We start from the raw sequence: 17,240 nt of genomic DNA, 5'->3' as shown, positions 1-17,240 counted from the left end.
GCTCTTTTTTAGATATTGTATCCACTTCTGCGTTCTGCGGTTTGGATGGCTGACAACCCGTTCCTGGAGATCGGCATCGAGGAATCCCCATTGAAATGAATGGCTCCATTGACTTACAATGGGGGATCGCCGCTCCTCCTCTCGGGCGCCACCTGCAGGTCTCCTCTTAGAATGGGCCCAAATCGCCGGAATCCCCATAGGATTGTATGGAGCTGCCATGGCGGCCTATGGGGGAACTGCAAAATGGATCCTGCAAAGGCGGGAAAATGGAACAAAGGGCTATAATCACTTCCTAACTATTAACCCTTCTCCTCCCGAATGGATCCCAGTGTGAGTGTTGGTGCAGACACTGGAATGGGGGAAATACATTGTTACAGGGGAATACACATTTGGGTGCTGAAGCAGGGTAAAAACACATTACTGGACTGCAGTCCAATTAACCCCTTGCCTCCCAAGTGAGGTCAGGGGGTGGCCATATGGGGTGCAACCCCTTTAATACCTGGCCAAACCCCCTCTCCCATGACAGCTGGTAACTGTATTATAGATAAATAATCATGGTCATAGTATCAAAGTATCATAGTCATATATTATAAATATCTATGATTATATTATGGGCCTTATACATTGTATACACTGAAAATATTTATCTATTGATCTACCTTGGTGGGTATACGATTATGAAAGTTCCCAGGGCCTACAAAGACTTTAATCCGGCCCTGATTGGAGGGGACAAAAAAAGTGGCCATGGTCGGTCCCACGTGTTAAGAGATAGGTGTCATCAAATGACAATTAATTGTGGGTAAGAAATGTATACTATCTAAAATAAAAATAATGTGTACTGGTGAAATGGACAACGACATATCTAGAATAAATCTTGTAGCGATAAGGCCACAGTGATGTGCTATAACCATGTAGAGTGAAGATACATCTAAAGTTACCCAAATATAATTGGGTTTCCAGGAAAAATCTATCAAAAGTGTTAATACGTGACAGGTATCTAATACATACAGTAAGATAGAAGTGTGGAGACTAAGGGCTCCAAAAAATTATCCACATAGATTGAAAGGTTCACCTAAAGACCCGATGCTGGAAACAACCAGACCACCCAGTGGACATCTCAAAGATTTGTATATTTTGGGTAAATGGGGGAATATGGGAGTGATTGTATTTTGACAATGTAAGAAATCATAATCTATCTGAGACAGAATCTGTAAGTCTCTACCTTCATCTATTAGGTCAACCAGTTTGCTAAGGAATTCACGAGTGTGGTCAGATTTGAGTTTGGAATAAGGCTAGTGGTCCACCAATTGTCTCAGAGTTGTATTAGGCCCTATTAGAGACTATGAACATCTATTGCTGCAGACAGATATTCACAATTAATACTGTTGCTCCCCATAGATTAAATGAGGAGTTATGTCTAAATTGTTTTATTTGATATACAGTGGTCTTGTGATTGCTCCTGATATTAATGTGGTTATTAATGTGTGCTCTCCTTTCTGTCGCTTTTAATGATGTCTTGGTCACGTGCGTAATGATGATGTATATAAAGCGCTGCCTCTCACGTATTAGTCACACCCTTGAGGAATTATTACTGATGAAACATGCATTGGCCTCAGCCCAAGCAGGACGTTAGTTCCTGGGACCAGGAGCCAAGCACATTCTGGGTTCCAGGCTGATATGCTGACGCACGCTGATATATTGGAACTTTGTGTCCTGTTAATTCTGCTGATTATTCAGCCTTCCATGAGGCTGTATGTATTCCAGGCTGTCACACTGATGGATGTGGATCTACTGGAACTACGCATCCTGCTGATCTTTCCGACTGCACACAATGATATTTACACACTGTCTATTTAACTATATACTGGAGCTGATTTGTGGACGTTTGAGGGGGACATTGAGCTATTTACTATTTACTTTGTTCTTGAGCTTCATGATTTTATATATATATATATATATATATATATATATATATATATATATATATATATATATATATATATATATATATATATATATATTCCCTTCAGTATCTTTGTAAATATTATATATTTGGCTATAATGTTCTTTTCTGACTTGTTATGGGTATTTATACTGTAGGTGGCTTCTGTAATGTTTATTGACCATGTATGATATATGTTAAATTTATATATTGTGGTGCCTGGGTTATCCCTGAACAGGGAGGACATTTTTGGATCCTCATGGGTTCTATATAAATACTTTGGTTACATTTTGTTGCTACTGTATACACTATATGCCTTTTTCCCTTTTGTGCAATAGTCATCTGATAATTTGTATATATTACTTTTTATGATTAAAGATAGTGGTTGTTTTTAGCCTTTTTGTAATACAATACATTTTTTGAGTGCTCCTCTCTATGGGATTTTTTCTTCCTGATAATTAGTGTTAGGGTATCCATTTTGGGTCCCAGAATGCACTGCGGTTATTACACTGTTAACTTATACCACCCTAATATTATTGAATCATTTTTATTGAGTGCTGGAATGTTTTTTTGTGGTTTAATACATACCCTGACACAATCAGGACAACTATGACAAAATCTATTTCAGAGGGTGATCTTTTCAAGTGGAGTGCACCATTGGCAGGATTTCTTGCCTCTCATGATATTATTGATATTTTCTATAATAAATCCATGGTAACATCTACTCAAGATCCCCATGTTTTAAAGTCAACTATAATTTGGTTAAAAGCCATCAGTCGAGCGATGTTCACTCCTTTATACATAAAGTGTCCCAATATTAGTAACATGATGGCATTTATGAATTCTGGTGTTATAGTGTATCTTGTAGATTTCCAATCAGTATGCTTACAATATATTGTTATGCAGTGGTGTAAAACATTTTTTTTTAGCCGCGACCCTGAATATTTAAATGTCCACTACACAAGCGTCCTCCCCCCAGACACGGCCCCAAAAAATTATAGGATTACCTCTGCGGGGTCCCTGCTTCTCAATGGGACCCCCACAGTGTTAATCTTCTGATGGAAACCACAGAAACAAACTTCTACTACAATAGCATGCCGGGTCTCTCCATGTCTCTCCCCTTCCTGCTGTCTCACTCCCTGTCTATCTCCATCCCTGCTGTAACCTCACTCCCTGCTGTCTCACTCCCTGCTTCCTCCCTCCCTCCCTCCCTCCCATCTCCGTCCCTCCTGTCACTCTCCCTCCCTTCCTCCCATCTCTCTCTCTCTCCCTTTCTCCGATGTCTCTCCGTCTTTTCCTCCCATCTCTCTCTCTCCCTCCCCTTTTCCGTCTCTCCCCCTCCTCCCTCTCCCTCCCATCTCTCCTTTCCTCATGTCGCTCTCCCTCTCTCCCTCTCGTCTCTCTCCTCCCTCAAATGTCTCTCCCTCCCATCTCTCTCTCCCTCTCAACTCTCTCTCTCCCTCCTGCATGTCTCTCTATCCCCTCCCTCCGGTCTCTCCCCTCCCTCCCATCTCTCTCTCCTCCCTCCCATCTCTCTCTCCATCCTGTCTCTCTTCCTCCCTCCCATCTTTTCATCCCTCCTGTCTCACTCCCGTCTCTCTATATCCTCCCTCCAGTCTCTATATCACTCTCTCCCGTATCTCCCTCTCTCCCTGTTATCTCTTCCTTCCTGCTATCTCTCTACATCCCTCCTATCTCTCTGTCCCTCCCTACTGTCTCTTCCTCCCTGCTATTTTTCTACCTCCCTCCCTGCTATTTCTCTCTTTCCCACTCTCTATCCCTCCCTACTGTCTTTATCCCCCCTCACTCCTATCTCTCTTCCACCATTCCTGCTGTCTCTCATGCAGCCTGGATGATGTCCTAGATGCCAGAATATGGGCATAGCCATATTTAGGAGACAGAAGGGAAGGAGAGATACAACAGAGGGAGAGAGATGTGGGCTGCTGTAAGTAAGTTTGTAGTCAGAAAATGAATGCTGTGGGTATCCCATTCAGAAGCAGGGACACCCACAGACTTACCCCTCTAATGTTTTAGCGACCTCCACAAATTTTACAACGGCCCGCAAAGGGTCCTGACCAATAGGTTTAGCACCACTGTAATGTAATAAAGGTTTTTATTTTGTGTAAATTCAGTGTTCACAGGCAAATACGCGGTTTCTTATGACATAGACCAGGGTTCCCCAACCTTTTTTGTGCCCAAGGGCGCACTTGAAAGTTCAGGAGAGAGTGTCAGGCAGCAACCAATTTACATGCACACACACAAAATACACTTAGCTTGGGGGAGGTCTCCAGTGCCGCTCTGGTCTCGGATGTGTAAGTTGGGACACTTCTTCTTCCGTGCACCCCAAAACTGTAACAACCTACCAGAGACTCTCACATCCACCACCAGTTTAAGTTCTTTCAAATCTAAAGCTGTCTCACATTTTAACCTGGTCTGTAACTGTTTCATACGCTCATAATATATATTTTCTTTAACTGTGCATGCAATGTCTTGTATATAATGTATACCCTGTTCATTTATGTAGCTGTACTTGTAACCATGTATTATTTGTTTTACTCTGTGCCCAGGACATACTTGAAAACGAGAGGTAACTCTCAATGTATTACTTCCTGGTAAAATATTTTATAAATAAATAAATAATGTTTGCGTGGAGTGGCACGAGCGAGAGGCATGCAGCTGCTGTAGGTGGCACTTCATCGAGCTACTCACTGGAAGCCGGTGAGCTACTGTTAGCTCACGATAAACATGTTGGAGGTCCAGATCTATGCCATATTATCAACTGGTTGGCAAATCAGTTGATAAGGCTTGGCGAGCGCCATGATGCTATTGGCACCGCGTTGGGGACCCCTGACACAGACACACAGCAGCACAAAAAAAGTGTCAGTGAATCATTTTAACTCCTTTTGCTTTCAGTGAACTGTTTCATAAATGGGCCGCAAAATAATAATATGTTTACTTTTTATTACCATTGCTTTTTTAGAATTACTTTACTGCACTATTTTTAAAACTCTGAATAATACATTAAAATGAACTACAAATTGAAGGTCACAACAATGTTTTTAAATATGACTATCAGTTGTGAAAGTGTTTAATAAAAGCCAGACAGTAGTTCTATTATAAGATCAGTGTTTCTCCTTTTTATGGCTGTATTCTCCCCTTTTCATCAGGTAATCTCTGGTGTTACGGTCAGGTCTTAATAATATAATGTAACACTTGGGAAAGAATATACAGCTCATCAGACCAGCACTAGAGGTTACAATGGCAAAAACTTCAACTGCAACCATGTACTTCCCTCGAGTGCTGAGATAGGCTGGGATGAAGGACAACCACACACTGACAAACACCAACATGCTGAATGTAATAAACTTGGCTTCATTGAAGCTGTCAGGCAGTTTCCTAGATAAAAAGGCCACCACAAAACTCACCAGGGCAAGAACGCCCATGTACCCCAACATACACCAGAATGCAGTGGCTGATCCTTCATTGCATTCAAAAATAATCTTGTTAGTTGTGGTTTTGGTATTCTTTTCCGGGAACGGAGGGTAGGTTGATAGCCATATGGCACAGATCACCACCTGAATTAATGTTCCAGTTGCAACAATGAATTTGGACAACTGGGGCCCAACCCATTGCTTAAGGGTTTTGTTGGGTTTTGTGGCATTGAAGGCAAGGACCACAATGAGGGTTTTGGCCAGAACACAGGAGATTCCAAAAGCAAATATGATCCCAAAGGCAGCCTGCCGAAGCATACAGGTCAGTGCCCTGGGTTGTCCAATAAACACTAGTGAACAAAGGACACAGAGGACAAGAGCAACTAGCAGCAAGTAACTGAGTTCACAGTTGTTGGCTTTAACAATGGGTGTGTGACGAAACAGGATGAAGACATATAAAATGGTAGCAGGAATCATGGCTGTAGTTACTGCTGCGCCGGCAAGGATTGCTCCCAATGGTTCCTCATAGGAAAGTAACTCTATGTTCTTTTTAATGCATTGATCTCGACTTTCATTGGACCAGTAGTCATCTGGGCAGTTTATGCACTCCAAGGAATCTATATGATAACGACAGGAATAGTATAGGAGCAGGTGTGTGATAACACAGTATTTGAAGTTGAAAGTTTACATTTCTCCTTACCAACTTTACGGTGACACAAAAATCATATCGAAACATACAAAAACATTAAGATCAAAGTTAAACATATAAGCATTGCATCATTTGCAAAATGGTTTGATGTATAAATGTTACAAAACCAGCTGTAAATGTCTGTTGAAATCAGTTATTTTTAATAAACCTTACAGTATATAACGCCAACGTTTCCAAAGGTTTTCAGTTGTTAAAAAAAACAACTATCACACATTTATAACACATTGCAAGAAGTTAGTGTTAAAATACTGTAGTGTGACCTCTTGTTGCAAGACAGGTACAGTATATAATTTGTGCATGTAAATGTAAAAAGAAGAGCAAAAAATACCAGAACAAATAAAAACGAATAAGAACGAATAAAAACCTTCATCAGTGATCACAGTTTTTTCTATTACAGGATAGATAGAGTAGATAGAGTAGATAGAGTAGATAAAAATTAGAATAGATAAAAAATAAAAGTTAGAATCAAAATTGAAAACACATCACTGCACATGAATACAGAAAAGAAAATGGAAAACTGTACTATGTTAGAGTTGTCATAAATACTCATGAGCTTCCAGATTCCAACGTCTATGACTCTCCATCTATTTATCATTTTGCAAAGGAAGTAGTCACATATTTACTATGAGATACCTTTCAGCGTCCGAAGATGCCTTACTGCCCATTTACTTGAATTGGCCATACGGTATCTTGTGGCATAGCACCGCTAAGTAAATATGGGCCAATGTACTTTTTGTAATGAAAGATACACATTTTGGCAAATTAGTTTTATTTTTCAGAAATTACTTCAACTGATTCCATAGTGGCAGAGAGCCAATGAAAAATAGAATTTATTGTTTGCATTTATGGTAGGTCGTATAGCAAATGTAGATGGACACACACAACATACATTATTATCTTCTTTCATTGTTTACTCTTAAATATTTTTTACACCATGCCATAATATCTGTGCCCTAAAACTGTAATGTCAGAAGCAGAGAAAAATTAATTTTATTCAGACTTTCCACATGCATGAACATCATCAGGCCTTTAGTTTGGCAGATGTACTTGAATTGCTGGGTACAGTAATTGTACCATGAATTTTGCGATAACACCCTCATACTAGAGAAGTGTGTGAATTTCATGCTTTATAATTCTGGTACTTAAGCACTAAACAAGCTGGGGGAGTGAGCAAGAAAAGCTGGGTCATACCACAAGCAGTAAAGAGGGAGGATGGCATCATTTATCTGGATGGCTAATCTACTGCAGTACTTAGCCAGCAATATCACCTGTTGTATTTGAGATTTCCCCTTCAGAGCACAAAATACAGTCAAAGCAGCAGGATGGCCTCCCTGTCTGAGCTGCCTTCCTGTAACCAGCTGGGCAGCTTTTGCTGCAGACAGATTGAGGTGGCTGCAATGGAAATAAAATTAAAAAGCAGAACAAAGAATTGGAATTGACATGAAAATAAAAATATGTACAGTATATTCTTTTCACATATGTAGGATATGTAAACAAAATAAAGGTGAGTGTTAAATAATGGCTTAACACTTACAAAGCCCATTCAATGGCCAATGCACTTTAATAATTATAAACTCTAGGAAACTATTAAATACACATTTTTGTAATGAAGACAATTAAAAAAAAAAAAAGTTAAATCTCCCCTTTCAGTATTATAGTGGAAAAAATACTAAAGCTTGTTAAAATATAGACTAATTTCATGTGTTATTCATTTTAATACCTGTTTGAAGAGCTGAAATGTGAATGTTGCAAATTGTGAGGGTCATGCATCATAATAACAAATAACAAATTTGACTAGCCTTTTTATTATGTTATTTTTTTGCTGCATCATTTCATTTATTTTCATGTGTTTGGTGGGAAATAAACACTTATTAGCTCAGTAAAAACTACTGTATCACTAAAAAGATGTCTAACCAAATATGCATTACTGTCTACTGAGATGATTCCTACTTACGTTTAACACTCCCCCATTCCACTCAATGGGTTCTCCATCAAAGATGAGTTCCTGACCAGGATAGGCATTCAAATCAAACCGAGCAACATTGACATATTTCATGGAATCCCCTTCATCACTCAGCTTCCAGTTCAAAATATCATATTTAGCTGGTGGATCCCCATTTTCATTAAAAAATACCTCCTCACCCATGTTGTTTGTGAAACGGATATTCTTTAAGTAGTAAAGAACCTACAAAAATGCAGAAGTAATGATAACTACTTTAAAGAGTCAAGAATGTAAAAAGAACGTATAATATGGTTTCTTCTGCACATTATTACCTGCCAGGGTTTGAAGCCTTTGATATCTGCACAGGACCCATTTGTAAAAGGTCCTTTTCCTGGTTTGCAGGAGCTTAGGTCATGGAGGCCATGAGCCACCGCATAAACAGCATTATACACGTTGTAGGCAGCTTGTAAATGAGTCATATCAAAGAATGTAATGTTTAGACCTTCTAGTTGCTCTGAGCCAGTGCACAACGTAGTCGCATCATTGTCTGATTCTGTCTGATTCCCTCTCAGACTTGGCCAATGACAATTAAATATAATTTCCCAAAAACGATGAATAAAAACATCCTCAGGAGTCTTTGAGGGATGAAGTTTCATAAGGAAGTTTTTAAACCTGGGCATATCCCCTCTTCGCATGGAAAAACCAAGGCTCCCGTGCATTGTCTTCAAAAACTCCATCTTATTAAATATAAAAGCTACGGACCAACCATCGCTGCTGATCCAGACTTTTCCTGTCACGTTATTCTTAGCTATTTCTGTCATTACTGGATAAAAACTCACATCCGATGAGAAGACAATAATGGCATTGACTGTTGATTTCTTAATTACCTGGACAATATAATGAATTCTAGATTCTGAATACTCAGTGGGAATGGTTGTGAGGAAGTCAATGCAAACACCTTTCTTTTCTAGTTGTTCCACCAAAATATAAGCCCCTTGCTGTCCATAATCACTCGCATCAGCGAGTATGCCCACCCATGTCCACCCATAGTGTATAACCAATCTGGCCAGGCCATAGGACTGGAAGTCATCACTTGGAGTGGTCCTCAGAAAGGATGGAAATTGTATCTTGTCACTCAAAACTTTCACTGAAGAGGCATAACTGATCTAAACGAAGGAAAGGCAAAAGTAAATCAAATGCTCACATGTACACTCATATGTATATATTAATTACAAAAATCTATTTCAATGTAATGTTATGGACATAACTCAATAGTACCAGATAGAGAGGTGCTATTTTTGTGCAGAAATTGGCAAACCATGCAAGACATACAGTGGGCTATGTACTAAGCTCAAGGCTTTTGCGGCCGGATGAAAACAAAAAGCACGTCCGTTAAAAAGTGAAGCCGGAGACGCGATTCGCTAAGGCCTTGATCCCATTTTCTAACGTACGGGCTCAAAAAAGCCACAGCGTACGTGATGCTTTTTTCCCCCTGCTAGCGTTCTAAAACTTTACGTACGCTAGCTGACAGAAAAAAAGCCGCTGTAACATTTGCATGGAGATTCTGTATCTCCATGCAAGGCTGTTACAGGCGATCGTACACTAAATAAATAAATTTTAATAATAGTGTACATGAGCAGGGGGTTTCCGGAGCTGAACCGTATTGGTTTCAGGTCCGGGGGCCCTCTACTTCAGGAGATAAAGGCCCCGTTATGGGCTACTGTGAGGTCTGTGAGGTGACCCTTCAGGCCCACCGGGGACTCCCGTGGGCCTGGGGTATTAACCCTGTATGTAAAATAATAAATAATGTATTTATGGGTGGGCACAGGGGGTGGGTTATGTATAGAATAAATATAATGATGTTTATTGTGGGGCTGTGTATTGTTTTTCTTGTGGGTACTGGGGGTGAGGGAAGGGGGTATTGTTCCCAAGGGTATGTGGGTAGGCCTCCCGCCTTTGTTAGTGGGTGAGGGTGGTTAGGCCTCATGGGATGGGTAGTGGGGGAGGGTATTTATGCCTCCCGAGTGGAGGGTGAGGGTGGGTTAACCCCTTAATGACCGTAGCGGTTAATGACCGCTAAGGTGATTAAGTGGTTAGGGGCTATTTTTATTCTTGTGTATGGTTTGCAGCACTGGAGGGACATGGGCAGGATGAAGACGGCCTTCATCGTGGGTGCCTGTAAAAGGTAAGTGTAATATGTATTTACTGTATTTATTGTAATTTATATGTATTTAAAATGGGCAAATGCATTATTATCTATATTTGGATAATAGTACTTTTGCCCATTACTGTATTGTATGTGTTAGGTGGGTGTATTTAGTTATAAATATTGTTTATTTTTTTTGGAGGCGCAACATTGGTTCCGCAGGCCCGCGGGTACCACGGGACTCCCGCGGCGACCCTGGGACGGTCGCAGGGACCCTCGCTCTCCCGCGGGGACCCCTGCTTGGTGAGCCGGGGACCCCTGGACCCCTGTGGGGTCAGCCGGGGACACCCGCGCGACCCCCGGCCTCCCTCGGGGACCCCCATGGGGTCAGCCGGGGACACCCGCGCGAGCCCCGGCCTCCCTCGGGGACCCTCGCGGGGTCAGCTGGGGACACCCGCCGGCCTGTTGTATGGGTTTTGCGCATGCTAAAATGTAAACAAAGAAATTTTTCTAAGTCCAGATTTTTTTGCAGCTACCTTGAGCTGACATGTTTTGTTGAACGCAACTTTCGCAACTTTACCAGGATGTGTCTGATCATGAATTTTCCACCCACAATGTCTCTTTCTCTGAGAACGAATCCAATCCATCATCTGGCGATGAGAACCGACTGTCCAGATATTCCAGTTCCACCCGTGGCAATGCAGAAAGAGTAATCAGGCAAAAACAACGTAGGACACGACGGATCAGGAGAAGGACTAAAGGGAGGCATGCCGGCCAAAAGATAGAAACATTAAATATTGAAGATACAAATGTCATTAATTTGTCTAAACACTCTCTAACAGATGCTGAGATTTCCGTATTCCACCTTGGACTTTCTTTTGCTCTGGATCATAATTTTGATTTATTTTCTATAGTAGTGGATCTTTACAAGTTTATTCGTAAACTTACACTAAAAAAGTTTTTTTTACAATAGATCACAATATCTGCAAGATACCACTTTTGTAGATAATACTACTATTTCGATTTTTGACTTGGATATATCCCTACAATCAGATACAATTACAAAGATCAGTGTAATTTAAAGATCTCATTGATCTTTATAATGAAAATGCTGACCATTACGTAAGCTTAGAGTCATTTTTAGGAAGAAGAGAGTCAGGACTTAACAACAGGTCTATATTCAATCCAGAATGTAGGTGGTCGGCGCATCAAAAACAGATCAGTCCAATATATATATATATATATATATATATATATATATATATATATATATATATATATATAACGTCTGGACCTCTGCACTGAGATTATAATTAGTTTAACATCCCTATTAGGGAGAGGGACTAGTACCTAGTGTACACTGACACACATATATATATATAGTATATAAATTGTCCCATAGACTGTATTAAATGGTAGCATGAACCCACAAGAGTGATTCACTGTTCAGCTTCATCCTCCAGTGCGGTCCAATTGCGGTTCTTCCTTAAGCAGCATGCTGATCCACCAACAAGCCATACTTATTAGTTTGCCTCTAAGAACTGTTTTGTGATCTTGTCGTAATATAGCAAGTGAGGATACACTTCCAGTATTAAATTGGAAATAGTTTATGATCTCCTCTGCCACCTCCAATAATATCTCTTTGATTTTGAGCAGGGGCTCGTTAGCCGACCATGAGAAATTAGGGCGTACATTCATTAGGTTGGGAAGGGAGAGCTCAATCATTGCGTGGTCATACTTCATAATTCCATGAATATGGGCTGATCTCATTTTGGGGATGAGGAGTCTATGAACAAGTAATCTAACCTGGTGTACATTTGATGAGGGGCTGAAAAAAAGGTGTAATCTCTCCCTGTGGGTTTACTTCCTCCAGGTATTAACCAGACCGAATGATCTGAGGTACTAGCTGAGCCTCTTGAGTGGAGTAGGGTGCTCTCAGGTGAAGATCTAGACCTGTCAAGCACTTCATCCCCAACTAGTATGAGCCATCCCTTGAGCATATTTTGCAAAATGCCCCAGAAATTATCAAAAAAGTTGTTTTTGTTTACATTTGGTGTCTACATTGGCTAATGTTATATCAGTCCCATAGAGGGTCATGTGAGCATCAGGAATCTCCACTCTCTGTCTGATCTAACCAGACCCGGCACAAAGTGAATCTTTTTATGACTTAAAATGGCTACCACTGTCTTTATTACCTGTGCTGTAGCCATGAAAACCTTAGGGAAATTCATATCAAAGAACCTCTGACTGTCAGAGTGCCTAAGGTGTGTTTCTTGTAGGAATATGATATCACCTGAGTGTTACTTAGAATCTGTCATGTACAAAAGGCGTTTCTGTTTAGTCCTTTTGTGTTATGTGAAATTGCCTTAATTAACTTGGAAATTTGTGGGAAGATACCCGATTACAGAACAACACACCTGATTCATCACGTGACCAACAATAATCACAGAAGAGGAGAAAGGTGGGGATGGGGGAGTAAGGTCGAGGAAGGTGGTGCACAGATGGTCGGAGGAGAGAAAGGGAGAGGAGAGGGTGGAAGTGAGGTGAGGGGGGAGAGAAAGTACAATAAATCCTTCTTACAAAATTGAAACCATCTCTTTCTCCCAGCACCTCTAAAGAGCATATCCAGCCACCCCAACACAAGTAAGCTGTTCCACAGGGGTCCTCCTAAAGGACAAGGGTGGGAAACACCATGAAGTCAATATAGTCAGCAGGAGTCCTGATCAATTGGAGCTGCTTGGCATGCTTACCGATTCTGTTGGACCACCACCAGGCCTCACCTCACATGGCCATTGGAAGGTTCCCTCCACCCGGCAAGCGGTGGTTGAGAATGTCATGTGCTGTGGTGCTTCCAGTGGGAATGAGGAGGGTGTAATATGTCTGGCTCTGGGGCAGGGGGGCATCAGCCATGTACCTCTTTGTGTGGCATACCTTGCCTCGATCCCCACCTGCAGCATGGCAACATGTGCGAGTCCTCACCATTGACCAGGTTACTTCAGCTCTTGTGTGGATGTATTTACTAGCTTGGCCTCTTGTTAGTTTGGAGTGGTAGGATGAGATTTAGGCCTTGGTGGGTTCCTCATGGGCTGTTCCTTCTGAGGTCTGGGAGATCAGTGTGTGTGCAGGCCTGGCAGAGGAGGAATCCCCAATTCTGTCAGGAAGTTAGCACCATCTTGATCGATTTAACAGAGTGGGGATCCCATTGCACACCACTAGGAACTTAAAGGAAACTCCCCACTGCTAGCTAACCCCTATAGGCCACAGGAGCACTGTCATAGGTCGGAGGCTTCTTTTTGCCAGTATTGGTGGTGTGAGGTCCTGAAAGACCATCAATTGGACACCCTCCACCATGATGTCAGGGATGGATCCTATTCTGTGTATGAGCACCTCTTTGACCTTGAAAAAATGTAGCCCTAGAATCACGTCTCTAGCCTCCTCTGCTACCTGTGGTCTTAGGGCTCGTTCAGGGAGGCAGCTGAGGACTCGGAGGGGGGGCGTGCGGGAGGCAGTGCTGGGAGTTTGCTGGCGACATGTGATTATCCCCCAGCTGCCTTTTCAGCGTTGGGGAGGGGGCGGGGCTACAGGCTGCAGGGTTAAAGTATCCAAGCTGCAGCCATGAAATCATTCTGAAGAATGATTTCATTGGCTGCCTTGGTCCCTGTGACGCGGCTTCAGCTCCAAGAAACGAAATTTTCGTTTACTGAGCTGTCGTCAGCGGCAACGCCTGGCTTTGGAGGCAGGGCAGTAGCTACCTTGAAAACAAGTATTCAAATTGAATACTTTGTTTCTCACTGCAGCAAGCACGTCAGCACGCCCTCCCTCCGAAGCCAGCACCCTGAACGAGGCCTTAATCACAGGTGTGAGGCTTCGGCACGGTCTGTGCCCACACTGAATATGAGGCAGCCACCTGGCATACTATCAAATACTGTTTACACTTCCACCTAGACTGGGGATTTATTGGCCATCTTGGTTACTGGCATTCTGTCTATAAATAGGCAGGACTTCCTCCAGGAAGTTACCCCAGAGTATGGTTTCAAATGTTTTCCTATTAGTCTCCAGCTTGTGATATTGAATATAAAAGGGCAATTGAGTGAGTATGGTTTTGAGAAATATTAAGCAATTTTAACCAATATGTGCAGTGCTGTGTTGTGAATTAAGGCACTCACAATTGCAAAGATGATGATTATCTCAGCAGTCTCCTTGTCTCCCCAAAAGATATACATGAGAGAAGCCATGGCATAATAATGTTTTCATACACATATGGACAATACTGGGAGAATAAAACTTACTTACATTCTCCCTGTTGTATGACACATTAAGTGTATTAAGTGTACACTCGTACCACTCAGGGTCATCCGCAGGTCCCAGTATGCATGTCTGCTGTTTTTCCACTCTAATGACTCCATAACCCGGAACCAGGAAGTCTGACTCCAGCAGGCCACCGTAATGTTGCGCTCAGAGACACGGACGTGTCCGTGCCGGCAGCCAGGTCAATCGGACGATCAAGGCTGACGAGGTGGAGGAAAAACAGCAGACACGCATGCTGGGACCTGCGGATGATCCTGAGTGGTACGAGTGTAACCTTAGTTAATTAGATTGTAAGCTCTTCGGAGCAGGGACTCCTCTTACGAAATGTTACTTTTATGTCTGAAGCACTTATTCCCATGATCTGTTATTTGTATTATTTGTTATTTATATGATTGTCACATGTATTACTGCTGTGTAGCGCTATGTACATTAATGGGGCTATATAAATAAAGACATGCAATACAATAAGTATCCATTAATGCCCTTTTTCTAGAGGCCACTTCATCACTGGACATAGATCAATCAACAAGAAAACGAAACCTTTCATTCAATGTGGCGTATACTGCCTGCTCAATGATATGTTTATCCATTATTGTATAGAAGAACTGTATGCAGATTGTTTTGCTGCCACTCAAACCGGAGTCTGTATTATCCATGCCAACTGCTTAAAAAATTGGGTTCTCATTTCTTTGCGTTTTCTAATCTCCTTGTATTTGGATTGTGAGAGTTCCTTTGCCATGGCCTCAAACACATGACATTTATTGCGGCGGCTAATTTCATATAAGGCAATACCGGTGTCACGGTAACTTGTGATAGGATATAATATACACAAAATATCTGGGTTGAATTGAACACGACTTAGATATAATAAATATAGTTTATTCCTTAAAGAAGGAGAACACACAAGATGATACAAATAACAGACAAGAAATAGCACTTACTTAAGGGTTGGACAATGAAGCAATCAGGTACAGGATTGGCAATTCATTCAGCAATACAGGTTCAAATGAAGACATCGTGAAAGACACTGGGTATAGAACTTACACTCGTTTATATGGAGTTTCAGCCCCATAACCTAACAGGAAGTGCAAGGCATTGGATGACAATTATCTGCACCCAATCCCCCCTTGCCACCTCACTTGAGAGGCAAAGTAATACCTGCCCACTGGGAGTGCATTATTCTAATCAGGGGCTCATTTCCCTAGCCCCCCTCCCACAAGACTGGCGTCACCCAGTCTACTTGGGACAGGAAAACTTTTGTCTCAAGGTGTGAAACACAACACTTATCACAAGTACCCACGTCCTGCTTTCCTTTGTGCTAGCATACATAAGCAGGGTGGGGAGCCTTTGATCAGGGGGTTTATTGTAGACCACTTGTCGCCCCCTGAGCATTAGCATACCATATGGGCTCTGGCTTCCCCGGGCTTTTATATCAGACCCAAAATACAATACATTATTTAATATCTACACATATTAAAATAATCCGTTCTGCGGGTCTGAGCGGGCTGAAATTTGCCAGGACCTCATGCCGGAGGATCCTTGCCATAGTGGCCAAATATCAGCATTCCACGACCCCCAGAACTGGAGATTCAAAAAAAAAGTTAAAATCCCCTATTAACTTTATGCAGGATTCTCCGTTATAAGCTAAAAGAAATCACTGCATTTTACTCTTCCATTAAAATCAATGGGCTTCGCCGCTATAGGCTTTCAATGGAGCAACTCCGCCATTGAAGTCAATGGGGAAATCACAATTTTCACATTTGTCCATACTCCATCTGGTTGATCGGAGAGGGCTGGAAATTGCCATGCAGTCATGCCGGAGCAGTGACTACATGCTACCAAAATCCCAGCCCTCTGGTACTCACAGAACCGGAGATATAGGTTCTATATCTTTATACCCTTTCGGACTTAGACGTTTCAACTCGCGGCTCTTACCTCCGCCATCAGAGTCAATGGCGCGACCCTCGTGGCGAGCACGACCCTTTACGGGAGTCCTTAATCCTCGGACCCGGTGGTGGTCAAGTGTGGGGGTTACTAGGGTCTAGGGGCAAAAAGAATTTTATTCCTGGGTGCCCTAGAATCTAAGTTTCCCACGCCAATTTTATTTGAACTTGAACTAGTGTGATCAAAAGCTCTTTTTTAGATATTGTATCCACTTCTGCGTTCTGCGGTTTGGATGGCTGCCAACCCGTTCCTGGAGATCGGCATCGAGGAATCCCCATTGAAATGAATGGCTCCATTGACTTACAATGGGGGATCGCTGCTCCTCCTCTCGGGCGCCACCTGCAGGTCTCCTCTTAGAATGGGCCCAAATCGCCGGAATCCCCATAGGATTGTATGGAGCTGCCATGGCGGCCTATGGGGGAACTGCAAAATGGATCCTGCAAAGGCGGGAAAATGGAACAAAGGGCTATAATCACTTCCTAACTATTAACCCTTCTCCTCCCGAATGGATCCCAGTGTGAGTGTTGGTGCAGACACTGGAATGGGGGAAATACATTGTTACAGGGGAATACACATTTGGGTGCTGAAGCAGGGTAAAAACACATTACTGGACTGCAGTCCAATTAACCCCTTGCCTCCCAAGTGAGGTAAGGGGGTGGCCATATGGGGTGCAACCCCTTTAATACCTGGCCAAACCCCCTCTCCCATGACAGCTGGTAACTGTATTATAGATAAATAATCATAGTCATAGTATCAAAGTATCATAGTCATATATTATAAATATCTATGATTATATTATGGGCCTTATACATTGTATA

At 42.1% G+C, this 17,240-nt stretch overlaps 1 protein-coding gene across 1 annotated transcript; it reads right to left on the bottom strand.

The window, feature by feature from the left end:
- Positions 1–5,064: 5,064 nt before the first annotated feature.
- Positions 5,065–16,422, bottom strand: LOC142498135 (extracellular calcium-sensing receptor-like). Its single transcript, XM_075606642.1, has 5 exons — positions 16,414–16,422; positions 8,357–9,190; positions 8,037–8,267; positions 7,351–7,474; positions 5,065–5,990 (listed from the first exon to the last, which is right to left on the bottom strand). The coding sequence occupies exons 1-5, from the start codon at positions 16,420–16,422 to the stop codon at positions 5,065–5,067; spliced, it is 2,124 nt and encodes a 707-aa protein (XP_075462757.1).
- Positions 16,423–17,240: the final 818 nt, after the last annotated feature.

Source organism: Ascaphus truei, chromosome 6, assembly GCF_040206685.1.
Source record: "Ascaphus truei isolate aAscTru1 chromosome 6, aAscTru1.hap1, whole genome shotgun sequence".
NCBI lineage: Eukaryota > Metazoa > Chordata > Amphibia > Anura > Ascaphidae > Ascaphus > Ascaphus truei.
The sequence above is the reverse complement of the archived record's forward strand: the minus strand, read 5'-3'. Positions and strand labels throughout refer to the sequence as shown.

Excerpts from the sequence above, each read along its gene's own strand:
- LOC142498135 (XM_075606642.1), bottom strand. Across the intron at positions 7,475-8,036 it reads GGAATGGGGGAGTGTTAAAC|CCACCTCAATCTGTCTGCAG; the intron begins GTAAGTAGGAAT and ends TTTCCATTGCAG. Across the intron at positions 5,991-7,350 it reads GGAAATCTCAAATACAACAG|ATTCCTTGGAGTGCATAAAC; the intron begins GTGATATTGCTG and ends GTTATCATATAG.